The sequence below is a fragment of the Drosophila takahashii genome, chromosome 2R, assembly GCF_030179915.1.
Source record: "Drosophila takahashii strain IR98-3 E-12201 chromosome 2R, DtakHiC1v2, whole genome shotgun sequence".
NCBI classification, from domain to species: Eukaryota; Metazoa; Arthropoda; class Insecta; order Diptera; family Drosophilidae; genus Drosophila; species Drosophila takahashii.
This window is the reverse complement of record NC_091679.1, coordinates 10,526,228-10,544,648: the sequence shown is the minus strand read 5'-3', so window position 1 is coordinate 10,544,648 and position 18,421 is coordinate 10,526,228. Positions and strand designations below refer to the sequence as shown.

The following is an 18,421-nucleotide window of genomic DNA, read 5'->3' as shown; positions in this document are numbered from 1 at the left end:
CAGACAGACAGACAGACAGACAGACAGACAGACAGACAGACAGACAGACCTTTTTTCGTGGATAATAATAATAATAATTTAAATAATTTCGTGGATAATAATAATAATAATTTAAATAACTTCGACCATGAGAAATAACTGAAATTTTTCGCTGCGATATCATAACATGTTTTATATGTGTAAACTGGTAATGACCGGATTCCTGAATACTTGCTAATAATAAGAAACTCCCACCATCTGACGAAAATACAGGGTGAGGTGAAATATCTAACCATTCATCTTCCGGGGCTCGTTCAGAGTGAACCTTAAAAAACTTAGATTTCGTTAATTGTTACAAAATGAAAAATGAAACTTACTTCTGAACAATTCCAGTTTTGCAGTTTGGAACAGATTGAAATTACACTGTAATTTTGAGATCTTCCCATATAAACTACTGATACTTGGCGATTCGTATCCGATATCCAACCCGCTGATGTGAGGTAATAGTCTCTAATATAAACATTAACAAAAATTTAACATATTATTAAAAATTATCTAAATAATTTGCCTTACTGTCCGTTAAGAGAAGCAGGAGGTTTAATTTTATTTTTTTGTATAGCGCTTAAGTTTGTTATGTCAACAGCCCACAACTCTACTTCTGGGTTGGCAGTTCCTGGAGTTGGATATCTAACAATTTTTGTTTCTGGAAAAAAGTTTCCAGAAAACTTGTTACTTTTAGAAAATAAAGCTCCAGAGGACAGCCAGGGGTACGTCGTCATTCCAACATTTGTGTCGTTAAATAGGGCGAACATAAAGTGTGTTCCATCAGAAGATGACCAAATTGCCTCAGGAGCTTCAAAAATTTCTTCTAAAACGAAACAATGTGAAAGGTAATTTATATTACTTTATTGAACGAAAAAGGAGGCTAGCTTCGGCCAGCCGAAGCATATACCCGTTGGTATATGCTTCCTTGTTGTTTTTTAATTGTCAAAAATGAAAACGCCTACTTCCTACAAAATTACAATGTTTTTATTAATATTTTTTGATTATTCCTATGGGAGCCATGGTCCGATCCGGCTCGATGCAAGAGAAAGAAGACTTTTGGGAAAGTTTCATCGCGAATGAGAGACTAGTTCGCATAAAAACGGACAGACGGACATGGCTAGATCATGGTGGAACTATACAAGGTGATCTCGTCGCGAGAGCTGCCCTCTTTTGAGGATGTTATTTGTGTCAGTCTCTATCTAGCTATCTCATTCTATCGCCTAAGAGAGACAGAGAGGTAAACATATTTAACGTCCTCAGCAGAGCTGACGAGACCACCTTGTATAGTTCCACCATGGGCTAGATGAACTCGGCTATTGATGCTGATCAAGAATATATGTACTTTATATAGTCGAAAACGTCTCCTTTACTGCTTTGAAAACTTTTGACTAAAATTAGAATACCCTCTGCATGGGTATAATAGCACTAGCTTACAAAAAAATATCCATGAAACTTTCCCAAGCTTATATTGGTCCACAAGCTTATATAAAGGCCTACGAAAGAAAGAGAAGAAGGAAAGTTAAATAAAAGCCAACAGTGAAAAAGTGAAAAGAAGCTGAAAACTCCACACACACTCACTGGCAATATACAAAAACAAAACACTAAGCAATAACTGCGAATCAAAATCACTCAACTCAACAAAACACCCAAAACGCACTCAACAGCAACATGATAATTTGTAAAAATAATTATTTTTTTAATGCCGAACTATAAGAATGATAGTTAAAAGGCTAGCAAAAATAGCACTGAAAACTTTATTTTTGAAAAAAGGACAGATATCCGTATAGGGGATGTTTGAAATTTTTTCCGGATGAATCCGTTAAAAAAGGACAGATCTGTCCGGAAAAAGGACAAAATGGCAGCACTGGAGCAGAAGGAGATTCTTTCCAGCGAGCTGCGAGAAAGTGAGACCCGCGTCCTTATCACCCTCCAGGAGAAGTTCCAGGCGATGGCAACCGTGTCCATATATGTTTGCAAACAATTAAAGTGCAAGTTTATATGTAAGCATCCCTATAGTAGTCCAATAGAGTACTTCTTTCTTGAAATTACTAGCCAATACACACCAAAGAAAATTCTTATCCAATGCATTTACCGCACACGTTGCAACATTAACTATAGTTGTTGTCGCCGAAATCTTGCCTAAGACAAATAAGCCCGATTAAAGGGTATTCCATCTCCAAAAAAAAATATTTAGAGAAGAGCGACAAATTTAATTTTTTCACGAATAATTTACGGATAATTAACGGCAAATTTCTGGAAAAAAAAATGTTGGAAAAGTCAAAGATTGAGAAAGTGCACTGCTAACTTGATATCAAGTTAGCAAAGCAATAACATTATTTACAAAAAAAAATATTTAGAGAAGAGCGACAAATTTGATTTTTTCACGAATAATTTACGGATAATTAACGGCAAATTTCTGGAAAAAAAAATGTTGGAAAAGTCAAAGATTGAGAAAGTGCACTGCTAACTTGATATCAAGTTAGCAGAGCAATAACATTATTTACAAAAAAAAATATTTAGAGAAGAGCGACAAATTTGATTTTTTCACGAATAATTTACGGATAATTAACGGCAAATTTCTGGAAAAAAAAATGTTGGAAAAGTCAAAGATTGAGAAAGTGCACTGCTAACTTGATATCAAGTTAGCAGAGCATCCAATAACTTTTAAAATAATTGAGCGGCAAATTTTTTTCTTTCACGAATAATTTACGGATAATTAACGGCAAATTATAGGAAAAAAAAATTTTTGAAAATCAAAAGTTGCACTGCTAACTTTATGCACATCAAACCATAAGACCTAATATTCTGGAAAAAATTGGGTCTAAATCGTGTGTTAAAAGAGGTGAGCAGTAAGAAAGGACTTTTTAAAATTCGGCTTCTAAAGACTCCCAGGACTCTCGAAAAATGCAAATTTGCTTGATCAAAACATCAACCATTCCCACAGTTTTCAACCAAACAAGTTGATATTTTTTTTTAGCTTTGTTTGTGGACAGACAGACAGACAGACAGACAGACAGACAGACAGACAGACAGACAGACAGACAGACAGACAGACAGACAGACAGACAGACAGACAGACAGACAGACAGACAGACAGACAGACAGACAGACAGACAGACAGACAGACAGACAGACAGACAGACAGACAGACAGACAGACAGACAGACAGACAGACAGACAGACAGACAGACAGACAGACAGACAGACAGACAGACAGGCAGACAGGCAGACAGACAGACAGACAGACAGACAGACAGACAGACAGACAGACAGACAGACAGACAGACAGACAGACAGACAGACAGACAGACAGACAGACAGACAGACAGACAGACAGACAGACAGACAGACAGACAGACAGACAGACAGACAGACAGACAGACAGACAGACAGACAGACAGACAGACAGACAGACAGACAGACAGACAGACAGACAGACAGACAGACAGACAGACAGACAGACAGACAGACAGACAGACAGACAGACAGACAGACAGACAGACAGACAGACAGACAGACAGACAGACAGACAGACAGACAGACAGACAGACAGACAGACAGACAGACAGACAGACAGACAGACAGACAGACAGACAGACAGACAGACAGACATACAGACAGACAGACAGACAGACAGACAGACAGACAGACAGACAGACAGACAGACAGACAGACAGACCTTTTTTCGTGGATAATAATAATAATAATTTAAATAATTTCGTGGATAATAATAATAATAATTTAAATAACTTCGACCATGAGAAATAACTGAAATTTTTCGCTGCGATATCATAACATGTTTTATATGTGTAAACTGGTAATGACCGGATTCCTGAATACTTGCTAATAATAAGAAACTCCCACCATCTGACGAAAATACAGGGTGAGGTGAAATATCTAACCATTCATCTTCCGGGGCTCGTTCAGAGTGAACCTTAAAAAACTTAGATTTCGTTAATTGTTACAAAATGAAAAATGAAACTTACTTCTGAACAATTCCAGTTTTGCAGTTTGGAACAGATTGAAATTACACTGTAATTTTGAGATCTTCCCATATAAACTACTGATACTTGGCGATTCGTATCCGATATCCAACCCGCTGATGTGAGGTAATAGTCTCTAATATAAACATTAACAAAAATTTAACATATTATTAAAAATTATCTAAATAATTTGCCTTACTGTCCGTTAAGAGAAGCAGGAGGTTTAATTTTATTTTTTTGTATAGCGCTTAAGTTTGTTATGTCAACAGCCCACAACTCTACTTCTGGGTTGGCAGTTCCTGGAGTTGGATATCTAACAATTTTTGTTTCTGGAAAAAAGTTTCCAGAAAACTTGTTACTTTTAGAAAATAAAGCTCCAGAGGACAGCCAGGGGTACGTCGTCATTCCAACATTTGTGTCGTTAAATAGGGCGAACATAAAGTGTGTTCCATCAGAAGATGACCAAATTGCCTCAGGAGCTTCAAAAATTTCTTCTAAAACGAAACAATGTGAAAGGTAATTTATATTACTTTATTGAACGAAAAAGGAGGCTAGCTTCGGCCAGCCGAAGCATATACCCGTTGGTATATGCTTCCTTGTTGTTTTTTAATTGTCAAAAATGAAAACGCCTACTTCCTACAAAATTACAATGTTTTTATTAATATTTTTTGATTATTCCTATGGGAGCCATGGTCCGATCCGGCTCGATGCAAGAGAAAGAAGACTTTTGGGAAAGTTTCATCGCGAATGAGAGACTAGTTCGCATAAAAACGGACAGACGGACATGGCTAGATCATGGTGGAACTATACAAGGTGATCTCGTCGCGAGAGCTGCCCTCTTTTGAGGATGTTATTTGTGTCAGTCTCTATCTAGCTATCTCATTCTATCGCCTAAGAGAGACAGAGAGGTAAACATATTTAACGTCCTCAGCAGAGCTGACGAGACCACCTTGTATAGTTCCACCATGGGCTAGATGAACTCGGCTATTGATGCTGATCAAGAATATATGTACTTTATATAGTCGAAAACGTCTCCTTTACTGCTTTGAAAACTTTTGACTAAAATTAGAATACCCTCTGCATGGGTATAATAGCACTAGCTTACAAAAAAATATCCATGAAACTTTCCCAAGCTTATATTGGTCCACAAGCTTATATAAAGGCCTACGAAAGAAAGAGAAGAAGGAAAGTTAAATAAAAGCCAACAGTGAAAAAGTGAAAAGAAGCTGAAAACTCCACACACACTCACTGGCAATATACAAAAACAAAACACTAAGCAATAACTGCGAATCAAAATCACTCAACTCAACAAAACACCCAAAACGCACTCAACAGCAACATGATAATTTGTAAAAATAATTATTTTTTTAATGCCGAACTATAAGAATGATAGTTAAAAGGCTAGCAAAAATAGCACTGAAAACTTTATTTTTGAAAAAAGGACAGATATCCGTATAGGGGATGTTTGAAATTTTTTCCGGATGAATCCGTTAAAAAAGGACAGATCTGTCCGGAAAAAGGACAAAATGGCAGCACTGGAGCAGAAGGAGATTCTTTCCAGCGAGCTGCGAGAAAGTGAGACCCGCGTCCTTATCACCCTCCAGGAGAAGTTCCAGGCGATGGCAACCGTGTCCATATATGTTTGCAAACAATTAAAGTGCAAGTTTATATGTAAGCATCCCTATAGTAGTCCAATAGAGTACTTCTTTCTTGAAATTACTAGCCAATACACACCAAAGAAAATTCTTATCCAATGCATTTACCGCACACGTTGCAACATTAACTATAGTTGTTGTCGCCGAAATCTTGCCTAAGACAAATAAGCCCGATTAAAGGGTATTCCATCTCCAAAAAAAAATATTTAGAGAAGAGCGACAAATTTAATTTTTTCACGAATAATTTACGGATAATTAACGGCAAATTTCTGGAAAAAAAAATGTTGGAAAAGTCAAAGATTGAGAAAGTGCACTGCTAACTTGATATCAAGTTAGCAAAGCAATAACATTATTTACAAAAAAAAATATTTAGAGAAGAGCGACAAATTTGATTTTTTCACGAATAATTTACGGATAATTAACGGCAAATTTCTGGAAAAAAAAATGTTGGAAAAGTCAAAGATTGAGAAAGTGCACTGCTAACTTGATATCAAGTTAGCAGAGCAATAACATTATTTACAAAAAAAAATATTTAGAGAAGAGCGACAAATTTGATTTTTTCACGAATAATTTACGGATAATTAACGGCAAATTTCTGGAAAAAAAAATGTTGGAAAAGTCAAAGATTGAGAAAGTGCACTGCTAACTTGATATCAAGTTAGCAGAGCATCCAATAACTTTTAAAATAATTGAGCGGCAAATTTTTTTCTTTCACGAATAATTTACGGATAATTAACGGCAAATTATAGGAAAAAAAAATTTTTGAAAATCAAAAGTTGCACTGCTAACTTTATGCACATCAAACCATAAGACCTAATATTCTGGAAAAAATTGGGTCTAAATCGTGTGTTAAAAGAGGTGAGCAGTAAGAAAGGACTTTTTAAAATTCGGCTTCTAAAGACTCCCAGGACTCTCGAAAAATGCAAATTTGCTTGATCAAAACATCAACCATTCCCACAGTTTTCAACCAAACAAGTTGATATTTTTTTTTAGCTTTGTTTGTGGACAGACAGACAGACAGACAGACAGACAGACAGACAGACAGACAGACAGACAGACAGACAGACAGACAGACAGACAGACAGACAGACAGACAGACAGACAGACAGACAGACAGACAGACAGACAGACAGACAGACAGACAGACAGACAGACAGACAGACAGACAGACAGACAGACAGACAGACAGACAGACAGACAGACAGACAGACAGACAGACAGACAGACAGACAGACAGACAGACAGACAGACAGACAGACAGACAGACAGACAGACAGACAGACAGACAGACAGACAGACAGACAGACAGACAGACAGACAGACAGACAGACAGACAGACAGACAGACAGACAGACAGACAGACAGACAGACAGACAGACAGACAGACAGACAGACAGACAGACAGACAGACAGACAGACAGACAGACAGACAGACAGACAGACAGACAGACAGGCAGACAGGCAGGCAGACAGACAGACAGACAGACAGACAGACAGACAGACAGACAGACAGACAGACAGACAGACAGACAGACAGACAGACAGACAGACAGACAGACAGACAGACAGACAGACAGACAGACAGACAGACAGACAGACAGACAGACAGACAGACAGACAGACAGACAGACAGACAGACAGACAGACAGACAGACAGACAGACAGACAGACAGACAGACAGACAGACAGACAGACAGACAGACAGACAGACAGACAGACAGACAGACAGACAGACAGACAGACAGACAGACAGACAGACAGACAGACAGACAGACAGACAGACAGACAGACAGACAGACAGACAGACAGACAGACAGACAGACAGACAGACAGACAGACAGACAGACAGACAGACAGACAGACAGACAGACAGACAGACAGACAGACAGACAGACAGACAGACAGACAGACAGACAGACAGACAGACAGACAGACAGACAGACAGACAGACAGACAGACAGACAGACAGACAGACAGACAGACAGACAGACAGACAGACAGACAGACAGACAGACAGACAGACAGACAGACAGACAGACAGACAGACAGACAGACAGACAGACAGACAGACAGACAGACAGACAGACAGACAGACAGACAGACAGACAGACAGACAGACAGACAGACAGACAGACAGACAGACAGACAGACAGACAGACAGACAGACAGACAGACAGACAGACAGACAGACAGACAGACAGACAGACAGACAGACAGACAGACAGACAGACAGACAGACAGACAGACAGACAGACAGACAGACAGACAGACAGACAGACAGACAGACAGACAGACAGACAGACAGACAGACAGACAGACAGACAGACAGACAGACAGACAGACAGACAGACAGACAGACAGACAGACAGACAGACAGACAGACAGACAGACAGACAGACAGACAGACAGACAGACAGACAGACAGACAGACAGACAGACAGACAGACAGACAGACAGACAGACAGACAGACAGACAGACAGACAGACAGACAGACAGACAGACAGACAGACAGACAGACAGACAGACAGACAGACAGACAGACAGACAGACAGACAGACAGACAGACAGACAGACAGACAGACAGACAGACAGACAGACAGACAGACAGACAGACAGACAGACAGACAGACAGACAGACAGACAGACAGACAGACAGACAGACAGACAGACAGACAGACAGACAGACAGACAGACAGACAGACAGACAGACCTTTTTTCGTGGATAATAATAATAATAATTTAAATAATTTCGTGGATAATAATAATAATAATTTAAATAACTTCGACCATGAGAAATAACTGAAATTTTTCGCTGCGATATCATAACATGTTTTATATGTGTAAACTGGTAATGACCGGATTCCTGAATACTTGCTAATAATAAGAAACTCCCACCATCTGACGAAAATACAGGGTGAGGTGAAATATCTAACCATTCATCTTCCGGGGCTCGTTCAGAGTGAACCTTAAAAAACTTAGATTTCGTTAATTGTTACAAAATGAAAAATGAAACTTACTTCTGAACAATTCCAGTTTTGCAGTTTGGAACAGATTGAAATTACACTGTAATTTTGAGATCTTCCCATATAAACTACTGATACTTGGCGATTCGTATCCGATATCCAACCCGCTGATGTGAGGTAATAGTCTCTAATATAAACATTAACAAAAATTTAACATATTATTAAAAATTATCTAAATAATTTGCCTTACTGTCCGTTAAGAGAAGCAGGAGGTTTAATTTTATTTTTTTGTATAGCGCTTAAGTTTGTTATGTCAACAGCCCACAACTCTACTTCTGGGTTGGCAGTTCCTGGAGTTGGATATCTAACAATTTTTGTTTCTGGAAAAAAGTTTCCAGAAAACTTGTTACTTTTAGAAAATAAAGCTCCAGAGGACAGCCAGGGGTACGTCGTCATTCCAACATTTGTGTCGTTAAATAGGGCGAACATAAAGTGTGTTCCATCAGAAGATGACCAAATTGCCTCAGGAGCTTCAAAAATTTCTTCTAAAACGAAACAATGTGAAAGGTAATTTATATTACTTTATTGAACGAAAAAGGAGGCTAGCTTCGGCCAGCCGAAGCATATACCCGTTGGTATATGCTTCCTTGTTGTTTTTTAATTGTCAAAAATGAAAACGCCTACTTCCTACAAAATTACAATGTTTTTATTAATATTTTTTGATTATTCCTATGGGAGCCATGGTCCGATCCGGCTCGATGCAAGAGAAAGAAGACTTTTGGGAAAGTTTCATCGCGAATGAGAGACTAGTTCGCATAAAAACGGACAGACGGACATGGCTAGATCATGGTGGAACTATACAAGGTGATCTCGTCGCGAGAGCTGCCCTCTTTTGAGGATGTTATTTGTGTCAGTCTCTATCTAGCTATCTCATTCTATCGCCTAAGAGAGACAGAGAGGTAAACATATTTAACGTCCTCAGCAGAGCTGACGAGACCACCTTGTATAGTTCCACCATGGGCTAGATGAACTCGGCTATTGATGCTGATCAAGAATATATGTACTTTATATAGTCGAAAACGTCTCCTTTACTGCTTTGAAAACTTTTGACTAAAATTAGAATACCCTCTGCATGGGTATAATAGCACTAGCTTACAAAAAAATATCCATGAAACTTTCCCAAGCTTATATTGGTCCACAAGCTTATATAAAGGCCTACGAAAGAAAGAGAAGAAGGAAAGTTAAATAAAAGCCAACAGTGAAAAAGTGAAAAGAAGCTGAAAACTCCACACACACTCACTGGCAATATACAAAAACAAAACACTAAGCAATAACTGCGAATCAAAATCACTCAACTCAACAAAACACCCAAAACGCACTCAACAGCAACATGATAATTTGTAAAAATAATTATTTTTTTAATGCCGAACTATAAGAATGATAGTTAAAAGGCTAGCAAAAATAGCACTGAAAACTTTATTTTTGAAAAAAGGACAGATATCCGTATAGGGGATGTTTGAAATTTTTTCCGGATGAATCCGTTAAAAAAGGACAGATCTGTCCGGAAAAAGGACAAAATGGCAGCACTGGAGCAGAAGGAGATTCTTTCCAGCGAGCTGCGAGAAAGTGAGACCCGCGTCCTTATCACCCTCCAGGAGAAGTTCCAGGCGATGGCAACCGTGTCCATATATGTTTGCAAACAATTAAAGTGCAAGTTTATATGTAAGCATCCCTATAGTAGTCCAATAGAGTACTTCTTTCTTGAAATTACTAGCCAATACACACCAAAGAAAATTCTTATCCAATGCATTTACCGCACACGTTGCAACATTAACTATAGTTGTTGTCGCCGAAATCTTGCCTAAGACAAATAAGCCCGATTAAAGGGTATTCCATCTCCAAAAAAAAATATTTAGAGAAGAGCGACAAATTTAATTTTTTCACGAATAATTTACGGATAATTAACGGCAAATTTCTGGAAAAAAAAATGTTGGAAAAGTCAAAGATTGAGAAAGTGCACTGCTAACTTGATATCAAGTTAGCATAGCAATAACATTATTTACAAAAAAAAATATTTAGAGAAGAGCGACAAATTTGATTTTTTCACGAATAATTTACGGATAATTAACGGCAAATTTCTGGAAAAAAAAATGTTGGAAAAGTCAAAGATTGAGAAAGTGCACTGCTAACTTGATATCAAGTTAGCAGAGCAATAACATTATTTACAAAAAAAAATATTTAGAGAAGAGCGACAAATTTGATTTTTTCACGAATAATTTACGGATAATTAACGGCAAATTTCTGGAAAAAAAAATGTTGGAAAAGTCAAAGATTGAGAAAGTGCACTGCTAACTTGATATCAAGTTAGCAGAGCATCCAATAACTTTTAAAATAATTGAGCGGCAAATTTTTTTCTTTCACGAATAATTTACGGATAATTAACGGCAAATTATAGGAAAAAAAAATTTTTGAAAATCAAAAGTTGCACTGCTAACTTTATGCACATCAAACCATAAGACCTAATATTCTGGAAAAAATTGGGTCTAAATCGTGTGTTAAAAGAGGTGAGCAGTAAGAAAGGACTTTTTAAAATTCGGCTTCTAAAGACTCCCAGGACTCTCGAAAAATGCAAATTTGCTTGATCAAAACATCAACCATTCCCACAGTTTTCAACCAAACAAGTTGATATTTTTTTTTAGCTTTGTTTGTGGAAATCATTGAAAGCCCAGAAGATGAGCCGCAACCGACTTCCGGTTGGGGCACTTAATTAATTTTTCCGCACCGATTATGCGATCGGATCCGTTTTTGGTTTAAAGTATGGAGCTATGCCATACAATCAGTAAGGCATTTTTTTTGCGGAGTTGTGGGGGTTGCGGGGGTTGCGGGGGGCCTTTTTGGCAGCACGTTGTTTTTGTTTTTTGTATGCTTCGACAGTTCGCAGCACTCACGAACGTCAGCAGAAGCAGAGCGAGAGAGTAGTGAGCAGAGAGAGAGTCATTTGAAGCGAAAGAGAGGCGGCCAATGTTTTTTTCTGGTTTGGAAATACCTGATCAAAATTGTACTATTTGGATACCAGAACGGATTATCTAATGGATGCACTTCTAAGTCAAAGTGTGTAGGCAAACCATTAAAATACACAATGAATTTTTATTTTAATTTTTAAAAAATTTTGGATTGGTTTTTAAGGGGAGAGCAGGAAAAAACTTTTAGTTCGCCACATTTGCATGTGAGAAACGCAATGACACACACACATCGATAAATTGGCATGTACAATGTACATCGTACATACATAAGTATGTAATGATTAAATTAGCATAAAATAACGGATAACCTAATGCATGCAATTCTTAATCAAATATTTTGCAAACATTTAAATTGTGTTAAAGACGAAGAAAATTGTTGGAAAATTTGGTCTCCAAAATTACACCAACAGTTTCCACCCATAAGAGTTTTATACTAGCAATACCCGAAGCGACGTTGTCCGCTACTATTAGCAAAGCATTTATTGCTGATTTTTTCATATATTTTTTTTTTAAATTTTTTTTTATGTTTTTCGTTTTGGGATATATAAAAAAAAGCTATTTTTATTTTAATAAACAGCGGAGTTTTTATTGGTAAAGTTCTATTAAGTTAGATCCCCAATCTTTAACTGATTTTACTAAATGCATTAGTCTTATATGGCTTATACCGGTGACAGCGACGCGAGCAGCGAAAGTGGACTTTGATTAGATAATTTTGATTGGTCAAAACTGTGGCCTGATCGGATGGCTTTTAGGCTGCATCTTTTGTTTAATTAATTCGGATTGGCCAAAGCTTTTATGCTGACGAATGGGCTCTCAGGCTGGACCCTTTGTTTATAGGTCTGAATATTGTTTATGTCTGACTTCGTCTATAAAGTCGTGTGAAGTGAGGGGTTGAATAACTGTAATAGTATGCTCTGGACTTATGTTATTGACAATTAGAATAATGGGTATCTCTGGATATATATTTGCGTATACGTCACTTATATATATATACTAGCAGGGTCTGTAGCCCGCAGCTTCGCCTGCGGAAATTAAAATTGAAAATTAAGCATTGCTTTATCTTTGGTACTTATTTTAAATTTAAAAAATTTTATCAAAACTTTTTTCCTTGATATCCGTAAAAACAAAAATATTTTGTCCTTTGAAAACTACTTAAAAAACATGTGTCTTTTTTAAATCTTTTTAAAATTATTATGGATTGTTTGCATAAGTTAACAGATGGACAAAACAGAAACAAACAGATTCCTTTTTCGACACAAATCCTTACACTAATTTCATTCAAAACATTAATATTTTGTCCAAAACATATTATTTCAATATAGAATGTCATACTGCGTTGAGCATGTAATTAAATTCCCAATCCATTGCCATTGAAGCCTAGGAACATTATTTGAAAAAAAATTTCTTTAAGAAAAAAATAGATAGGATACGAATTTGATTAAATTTACATGTTAAAAATATTAAACTCTTTTGCAATTTCTGAGAGTTTTGACTATTGCTGTCCCGCTCTTACCCAGATAAATTTATGCATTTTTTTGTATGAATTAAGAGTGCAAAAATATGAATTTCAAAGCAGTACTTTATCAAAAACAAAGCCAAATACTGCCAAAATATGGATTATCACGTCGCGTTAAGTATGTAATTCAATTCCAAATCGATTAGCTTTTAACTCTGGAAAAAAAACTTGTATCCTTAAAAAAAATTGCTAAAAGTTTTACATAGCTCTCCAACAACCAATATAATAATTTTGATTAAGATTTAAAAAATTTGAGGGAATATTTTTAATTTAAGTTCGCCTTGAAATGTTACAACCAATAATAATAATTTAAATAATTTCGTGGATAATAATAATAATAATTTAAATAACTTCGACCATGAGAAATAACTGAAATTTTTCGCTGCGATATCATAACATGTTTTATATGTGTAAACTGGTAATGACCGAATTCCTGAATACTTGCTAATAATAAGAAACTCCCACCATCTGACGAAAATACAGGGTGAGGTGAAATATCTAACCATTCATCTTCCGGGGCTCGTTCAGAGTGAACCTTAAAAAACTTAGATTTCGTTAATTGTTACAAAATGAAAAATGAAACTTACTTCTGAACAATTCCAGTTTTGCAGTTTGGAACAGATTGAAATTACACTGTAATTTTGAGATCTTCCCATATAAACTACTGATACTTGGCGATTCGTATCCGATATCCAACCCGCTGATGTGAGGTAATAGTCTCTAATATAAACATTAACAAAAATTTAACATATTATTAAAAATTATCTAAATAATTTGCCTTACTGTCCGTTAAGAGAAGCAGGAGGTTTAATTTTATTTTTTTGTATAGCGCTTAAGTTTGTTATGTCAACAGCCCACAACTCTACTTCTGGGTTGGCAGTTCCTGGAGTTGGATATCTAACAATTTTTGTTTCTGGAAAAAAGTTTCCAGAAAACTTGTTACTTTTAGAAAATAAAGCTCCAGAGGACAGCCAGGGGTACGTCGTCATTCCAACATTTGTGTCGTTAAATAGGGCGAACATAAAGTGTGTTCCATCAGAAGATGACCAAATTGCCTCAGGAGCTTCAAAAATTTCTTCTAAAACGAAACAATGTGAAAGGTAATTTATATTACTTTATTGAACGAAAAAGGAGGCTAGCTTCGGCCAGCCGAAGCATATACCCGTTGGTATATGCTTCCTTGTTGTTTTTTAATTGTCAAAAATGAAAACGCCTACTTCCTACAAAATTACAATGTTTTTATTAATATTTTTTGATTATTCCTATGGGAGCCATGGTCCGATCCGGCTCGATGCAAGAGAAAGAAGACTTTTGGGAAAGTTTCATCGCGAATGAGAGACTAGTTCGCATAAAAACGGACAGACGGACATGGCTAGATCATGGTGGAACTATACAAGGTGATCTCGTCGCGAGAGCTGCCCTCTTTTGAGGATGTTATTTGTGTCAGTCTCTATCTAGCTATCTCATTCTATCGCCTAAGAGAGACAGAGAGGTAAACATATTTAACGTCCTCAGCAGAGCTGACGAGACCACCTTGTATAGTTCCACCATGGGCTAGATGAACTCGGCTATTGATGCTGATCAAGAATATATGTACTTTATATAGTCGAAAACGTCTCCTTTACTGCTTTGAAAACTTTTGACTAAAATTAGAATACCCTCTGCATGGGTATAATAGCACTAGCTTACAAAAAAATATCCATGAAACTTTCCCAAGCTTATATTGGTCCACAAGCTTATATAAAGGCCTACGAAAGAAAGAGAAGAAGGAAAGTTAAATAAAAGCCAACAGTGAAAAAGTGAAAAGAAGCTGAAAACTCCACACACACTCACTGGCAATATACAAAAACAAAACACTAAGCAATAACTGCGAATCAAAATCACTCAACTCAACAAAACACCCAAAACGCACTCAACAGCAACATGATAATTTGTAAAAATAATTATTTTTTTAATGCCGAACTATAAGAATGATAGTTAAAAGGCTAGCAAAAATAGCACTGAAAACTTTATTTTTGAAAAAAGGACAGATATCCGTATAGGGGATGTTTGAAATTTTTTTCCGGATGAATCCGTTAAAAAAGGACAGATCTGTCCGGAAAAAGGACAAAATGGCAGCACTGGAGCAGAAGGAGATTCTTTCCAGCGAGCTGCGAGAAAGTGAGACCCGCGTCCTTATCACCCTCCAGGAGAAGTTCCAGGCGATGGCAACCGTGTCCATATATGTTTGCAAACAATTAAAGTGCAAGTTTATATGTAAGCATCCCTATAGTAGTCCAATAGAGTACTTCTTTCTTGAAATTACTAGCCAATACACACCAAAGAAAATTCTTATCCAATGCATTTACCGCACACGTTGCAACATTAACTATAGTTGTTGTCGCCGAAATCTTGCCTAAGACAAATAAGCCCGATTAAAGGGTATTCCATCTCCAAAAAAAAATATTTAGAGAAGAGCGACAAATTTAATTTTTTCACGAATAATTAACGGATAATTAACGGCAAATTTCTGGAAAAAAAAATGTTGGAAAAGTCAAAGATTGAGAAAGTGCACTGCTAACTTGATATCAAGTTAGCAAAGCAATAACATTATTTACAAAAAAAAATATTTAGAGAAGAGCGACAAATTTGATTTTTTCACGAATAATTTACGGATAATTAACGGCAAATTTCTGGAAAAAAAAATGTTGGAAAAGTCAAAGATTGAGAAAGTGCACTGCTAACTTGATATCAAGTTAGCAGAGCATCCAATAACTTTTAAAATAATTGAGCGGCAAATTTTTTTCTTTCACGAATAATTTACGGATAATTAACGGCAAATTATAGGAAAAAAAAATTTTTGAAAATCAAAAGTTGCACTGCTAACTTTATGCACATCAAACCATAAGACCTAATATTCTGGAAAAAATTGGGTCTAAATCGTGTGTTAAAAGAGGTGAGCAGTAAGAAAGGACTTTTTAAAATTCGGCTTCTAAAGACTCCCAGGACTCTCGAAAAATGCAAATTTGCTTGATCAAAACATCAACCATTCCCACAGTTTTCAACCAAACAAGTTGATATTTTTTTTTAGCTTTGTTTGTGGAAATCATTGAAAGCCCAGAAGATGAGCCGCAACCGACTTCCGGTTGGGGCACTTAATTAATTTTTCCGCACCGATTATGCGATCGGATCCGTTTTTGGTTTAAAGTATGGAGCTATGCCATACAATCAGTAAGGCATTTTTTTTGCGGAGTTGTGGGGGTTGCGGGGGTTGCGGGGGGCCTTTTTGGCAGCACGTTGTTTTTGTTTTTTGTATGCTTCGACAGTTCGCAGCACTCACGAACGTCAGCAGAAGCAGAGCGAGAGAGTAGTGAGCAGAGAGAGAGTCATTTGAAGCGAAAGAGAGGCGGCCAATGTTTTTTTCTGGTTTGGAAATACCTGATCAAAATTGTACTATTTGGATACCAGAACGGATTATCTAATGGATGCACTTCTAAGTCGAAGTGTGTAGGCAAACCATTAAAATACACAATGAATTTTTATTTTAATTTTTAAAAAATTTTGGATTGGTTTTTAAGGGGAGAGCAGGAAAAAACTTTTAGTTCGCCACATTTGCATGTGAGAAACGCAATGACACACACACATCGATAAATTGGCATGTACAATGTACATCGTACATACATAAGTATGTAATGATTAAATTAGCATAAAATAACGGATAACCTAATGCATGCAATTCTTAATCAAATATTTTGCAAACATTTAAATTGTGTTAAAGACGAAGAAAATTGTTGGAAAATTTGGTCTCCAAAATTACACCAACAGTTTCCACCCATAAGAGTTTTTTTAATTTTCCTTATTTCCGGAAATATTTAACTCCAGCTGTTGATCTCCATCCGACATTGGGGCACTTCTTTTTTTGTTTTTTACCTACCGATCCTGCGAGCGGAACCGTTTTTCGCTTGAACCATTTTGGCCGTAGCCTTTCATAGGTATTTGTGTGTTATTTTTTATATGTTCTTTTTTATGTTTTTAAGGTTTTGGGGGTTAGTAATGTAAGGGAAGGGTGAGGGTGGGAAAGTTCGTTTGGACACTAGTGAGGATAAGGTGGCTCAAGGTGACAAACAAGATTTAAGAAAAAGTGAAGTTAAAGTAAGTAAGTATAGTAAGAAAAAATTTTTTTTAGGTGAGACTAAAGTTTGGGAAGCTAAGAAGAGGAAAAACTGGTGTTAATGTGGGTTAAGACGAGGAAATAGTGAAAACAGCATTAAGGTGCTAATAAACTGTGCCAAGGGTTAGAATAAAATAGGTGGGGTTAAGGTGAGGTAATATTAGGGGTAATGCGGTGTTAAGGTAAGGTATGTTATGGTTAGAATGATTAGAATATAAGTGCGTTCTAGGTGGGTTTACTGTTTAGTTAAGGTTACGCGGGATTTTTCTCTGATATTAATTTGAATTTGTGTCGTTGGTCCACTTGTTTGTACCGCTCGTAGTGCATCAACGTCCATCATTAATTCGTAAAAATAAAAATTAAAAAAAAATATATATATGAAAAAATCAGCAATAAATGCTTTGCTAATAGTAGCGGACAACGTCGCTTCGGGTATTGCTAGTATTATATATATGTACATACTACTATACTATACTATACTATGTATAATACTACTATAATACTAGGATATACATATATATAATACTAGCAATACCCGAAGCGACGTTGTCCGCTACTATTAGCAAAGCATTTATTGCTGATTTTTTCATATATTTTTTTTTTAAATTTTTTTTTATGTTTTTCGTTTTGGGATATATAAAAAAAAGCTATTTTTATTTTAATAAACAGCGGAGTTTTTATTGGTAAAGTTCTATTAAGTTAGATCCCCAATCTTTAACTGATTTTACTAAATGCATTAGTCTTATATGGCTTATACCGGTGACAGCGACGCGAGCAGCGAAAGTGGACTTTGATTAGATAATTTTGATTGGTCAAAACTGTGGCCTGATCGGATGGCTTTTAGGCTGCATCTTTTGTTTAATTAATTCGGATTGGCCAAAGCTTTTATGCTGACGAATGGGCTCTCAGGCTGGACCCTTTGTTTATAGGTCTGAATATTGTTTATGTCTGACTTCGTCTATAAAGTCGTGTGAAGTGAGGGGTTGAATAACTGTAATAGTATGCTCTGGACTTATGTTATTGACAATTAGAATAATGGGTATCTCTGGATATATATTTGCGTATACGTCACTTATATATATATACTAGCAGGGTCTGTAGCCCGC

The 18,421-nt window shown here is 36.5% G+C and overlaps 2 protein-coding genes across 6 annotated transcripts in view; one reads left to right on the top strand and one right to left on the bottom strand.

Moving 5' to 3' along the window:
• LOC138912734 (transcriptional regulator ATRX homolog) overlaps positions 1-18,421 on the top strand; it is a 1,213,613-nt gene that overhangs the window by 357,719 nt on the left and 837,473 nt on the right. The gene's annotated exons all lie outside the window — the stretch shown is intronic.
• LOC138912353 (prolyl endopeptidase FAP-like) lies at positions 708-14,362 on the bottom strand. 5 transcript variants are annotated; one of them, XM_070213032.1, is made up of 10 exons: positions 13,949-14,361; positions 13,753-13,885; positions 13,611-13,700; positions 8,877-9,171; positions 8,681-8,813; positions 8,520-8,637; positions 4,207-4,501; positions 4,011-4,143; positions 3,927-3,967; positions 708-847 (listed from the first exon to the last, which is right to left on the bottom strand). In XM_070213032.1, coding segments are annotated over exons 3-10 (1,077 nt in total). In that variant the 5' UTR covers positions 13,672-13,700; positions 13,753-13,885; positions 13,949-14,361; the 3' UTR covers positions 708-846. The 5 variants fall into 5 exon arrangements, with proteins under 5 accessions (XP_070069133.1, XP_070069134.1, XP_070069132.1 ...); XM_070213033.1 differs by having other exon boundaries at positions 3,927-3,958; XM_070213029.1 differs by having other exon boundaries at positions 718-847; positions 3,869-3,967; positions 13,949-14,362.

Bases quoted from the DNA above. Each gene is read 5' to 3' on its own strand.
- LOC138912353 (XM_070213029.1), bottom strand. From the start codon at position 13,671: ATGGTTAGATATTTCACCTCACCCTGTATTTTCGTCAGATGGTGGGAG. The intron at 8,638-8,680 runs GTAAGTTTCATT...ACGAAATCTAAG, and splicing joins AAAACTGGAATTGTTCAGAA to TTTTTTAAGGTTCACTCTGA. The intron at 4,144-4,206 runs GTAAGGCAAATT...TGTTTATATTAG, and splicing joins CCTGCTTCTCTTAACGGACA to AGACTATTACCTCACATCAG.